The following is a 3,504-nucleotide window of genomic DNA, read 5'->3' on the forward strand; positions in this document are numbered from 1 at the left end:
AAAGTCCTCCTGTGCACGCTTCCGCCATTTGGCAGCAAATCGATTTTTGGCACAACACGGGCCTGCGTTTCCGGGTTGTCAGTGGTGACGCATAATAGATGCGAAGTATACGACGAAGCAACATATTTATGGATTTTTCAACTTTATTAGACATATTTGGACTGATGCAACTTTTAGGGCGTAGCGTTGTGTACGGAGGAAAATACGGTACTCTAACTTGGACCATACACACTGTCTTCTTTAAAAAAATAAAAACTAATACAAATCTGCTGTCTGTGAAGTGACGTCAAACAAAACTTTCCTACTATAAAACCGTGTCGCTGAATTAGTTATTGTTTACTACCAACACATTGTTAATTGATGACTGATGGCTGTGTAAACAAGATAAGCTAGAAGCACCTCCTGACAGTTGCAGCAAAAAGATAATGATGACGATGATAAAGGACTGAATTTATGTCCCAACATTGCTGAAAGAAAACAGGATAATTCTTTGGAAACGTCAGATTTGCCAAGTCATCTGTGTTGTTGTCATGCAGGTGTGCTTGTAATCTCAAAACAGATGATTCTTTTTAATTCTCGAGCTTCTTCTCACAACTCGCTCCGCCTCGGTCAGAACAAACTGAACACTTGATGCACGAAACCCAAGATGTGCAAACGTTTTCTACTGTGCTGAACATGACCACGTATCTGAGCAGCATGAATATTACACATCCCTGCAAACTCACAAGAGACAAAAAGGTGACACACCTAGCACTTGTGGGGCGGGGGCTTCCTGCCCCACCCCCTGGAAGATTTTTAACATGTAAATTAAGCATTCTGGTATACTCCAAGAAGAAAATTAGGGGAAAAGAAATCATGCTTCATGTGAAAAAGACATTTACCGATAATAACGTCCTAATTCAATTAGGACAAACATAGGAAAGATGGCAAGTCAACCAAAAAAATAAAAAAACCAGCAGCAAGCCAACCAGAGAAACCAAACATAGCGGGGCGTTTTACTAACAGCAAAAACTAATTCCTTAAATAAGTAGCTCTAAGCTAGCAGCGTGGAATACAGACATGGAAGATGCTACAGATGTAATGCTAAAGTTAAAGCGTTTCACCTGGTCGTATTCGGAGGACGATACGAGGAAGAGGATGGAGGTGACGGAGTCGAAACACTCAAACCACCGCCTCCGCTCTGACCGCTGCCCCCCCACGTCCACCATCTTAAAGGGAACGTTCTTGATCTCGAAGTCATACTCATGGATCCCCTTGGTGGGCTTACGGGCCAGCAGGATGTCCTGCTGACTGGGCAGATAATCCTGCGGGAGACACAACAATCTGTCAAACAGAACGCAGTTTGAAAAGCCAACGCTTCATCTTTAACCTTAAACGCAGACAAATAAAACATTTTACAGCTACAAAACAGTTTGCCAGGAAGCAGCAATCCTCTAATCTGTCCTACAATCGAGACGTGTCCTCACCAAAAACAGCTTCAGACTGAGGTAGTTTCACTTTAAGGGGTGAGAAAAGTTCATCACACAAACAGATTTAAGAGTTTTGATGAAATTAGTGCACAGAAAACTAAATATTACACAAAGTGAAATGTTTCTCAAAGAAAATCACCAACTCACCATTTGATTTCAATAAAAAAAAAAAGATTAAAGTTTAAATTAATAAGCAGACTATTTGTTTCTACAGAAATAGAAGTTCAATGATTTTTGACAAATACATTTCTCAAAACTTTGTCACGAGAATTTTAAAAGCAAACAGATTTCTAAACAATCAGCTTGTGTTTTTAACAACATGCTGAGCAGACTGCGCAGGATATTGTCCTAATTATCTCAATTTCAGAGCATATAATAAAATACTACAGCACCTTTTTACATAGGATTTAAACAATAAAAGCATAAATACGCTCCCTCCAAAATGTGACAGTTAGAAACTTTGCAAAGTTACTGAATAGATTCAGGTCGGCATTTTAATTCAGCTGCATCTTTCTTGAATATTTATAGTAATCTAATTTATTTAATCAGTATTTTGATTTGTTAGAATAAACATAAATTAGTTTGATAGCTCAGCTTTGGCTTTGTTTTGGGAAAATGTCAGAAAGACTGGTGATAAAATTAATGATTTATTCTTGACATGAGGTCATAAATGGATCGTTCTTTCCACAAAAAGTTTCATATTAAAGGAAAGAGCTTGTTTGAATGATTCGCCGAGGTATGAGAAGTGGTAAAATGTGTGCAGAGTTGTTAAAGTGGTTTTAAAAGACATGAACATGAAGGAGCCCTAATTTCTGAAAATGTATACAGATGAGGATTAAATTGTTTTCACAATAATAATAATAATAAATAAATAAAACTGATGTGTGCAGACAAAATGCTCCAGTTGTGTCTCATCAGCTTCAGATACTTCTCCCAGGAACTTTTGGAACTTGTCAACATATATTTTGTTCTCGATGTCATTTCTGTCCATAACGGAGCCTCCTGGATCTTCTTCCATCGATCCTGTTTTGATTTAAAAAGCAACGAATGGTGCGATCATGAAGTGACGGATTTGACCTTTCAGTTCATCTCGAATGGTTTCCTCGACTCTTTCTACCATTCATATAATATGATCATCCTGGGGTCGCATTTCCTCTTGCGTCTGTATACTAGGAAGTTGGCTACAGTTCCATATTGTTGTACTAAACTGGCTACTGTGATCAAGGGAACATAAAGCTGCTTGTTGCCTCCATCCTTAACACCGACATCGATAACGTTTTTTCTTGAGCTCCTCAGACAGCGTTCGTCTTTGTTTTCTCTCCTCCACATTTAGTGCGCACAACAATACCAAACTACGCAGCGGCTGCTTGTTCCCTTTAAACAGGCTCAATGTCTGAAGAAACGTTTGAAGGCACCTTTGATACAAATTAAGGTCAAAGCATGACTATAGGGTAATAATGATAAAAAAAAAAAACAGTCTGTTTATGAGGACCAACAAATCTGTCAGTGTTTTTTAGCCGATCTTTGTAAAACAAACAACAAATCAAGTCTCAAAAACTGTGGTTGACTATCACAAACTAAAGACATGCAGGAAAAACATCAGACGGCAGTTATGAGAAATAATGAGCTGTACGGAAACCAGCTGATTTATCCACGTCTGCATGCATAACATTCATGTCTTGTTCTTATTAATGCGTTTAAAACCTTTAACTTACACACATTATGCAATTTGCAACAGATTACATATTTATAGCAACTCCAAGTTTAAGGTATGATAGAATACTGCTTTGGGGTGTTATTACTATTATAATATTTTTTATGTAATAATGGACATGCCCGTCACGATAAACAATAAATCAGCTAATCGAATGATAGATTAAAATTAAAATAAGGTTGATAATTTTCATTTATCGGCTTTATCGTTTCTTCGTGTCTCTGTTTCTACTGAAGACGCTGGACGACAAAAGGTTCAACTCTGGTGCTCTTCACTGACTCCTCCCTTTCTCTTTTAAATCTGTTTTAATGATCCAAAATC

At 37.8% G+C, this 3,504-nt stretch overlaps 1 protein-coding gene across 1 annotated transcript in view; it reads right to left on the minus strand.

The window, feature by feature from the left end:
* The window catches only part of LOC119424061 (guanine nucleotide-binding protein subunit alpha-13), a 13,957-nt gene that overhangs the window by 2,155 nt on the left and 8,298 nt on the right, over positions 1–3,504 (minus strand). Inside the window, exon 4 of the mRNA XM_037691532.1 lies at positions 1,104–1,304. Within this exon, the coding sequence (XP_037547460.1) occupies positions 1,104–1,304 (201 nt within the window). The remainder of the gene's footprint in view (positions 1–1,103; positions 1,305–3,504) is intronic.

The sequence above is a fragment of the Nematolebias whitei genome, chromosome 17 (genome assembly GCF_014905685.2).
Source record: "Nematolebias whitei isolate Nwh7 chromosome 17, NemWhi1, whole genome shotgun sequence".
Taxonomy (NCBI): domain Eukaryota; kingdom Metazoa; phylum Chordata; class Actinopteri; order Cyprinodontiformes; family Rivulidae; genus Nematolebias; species Nematolebias whitei.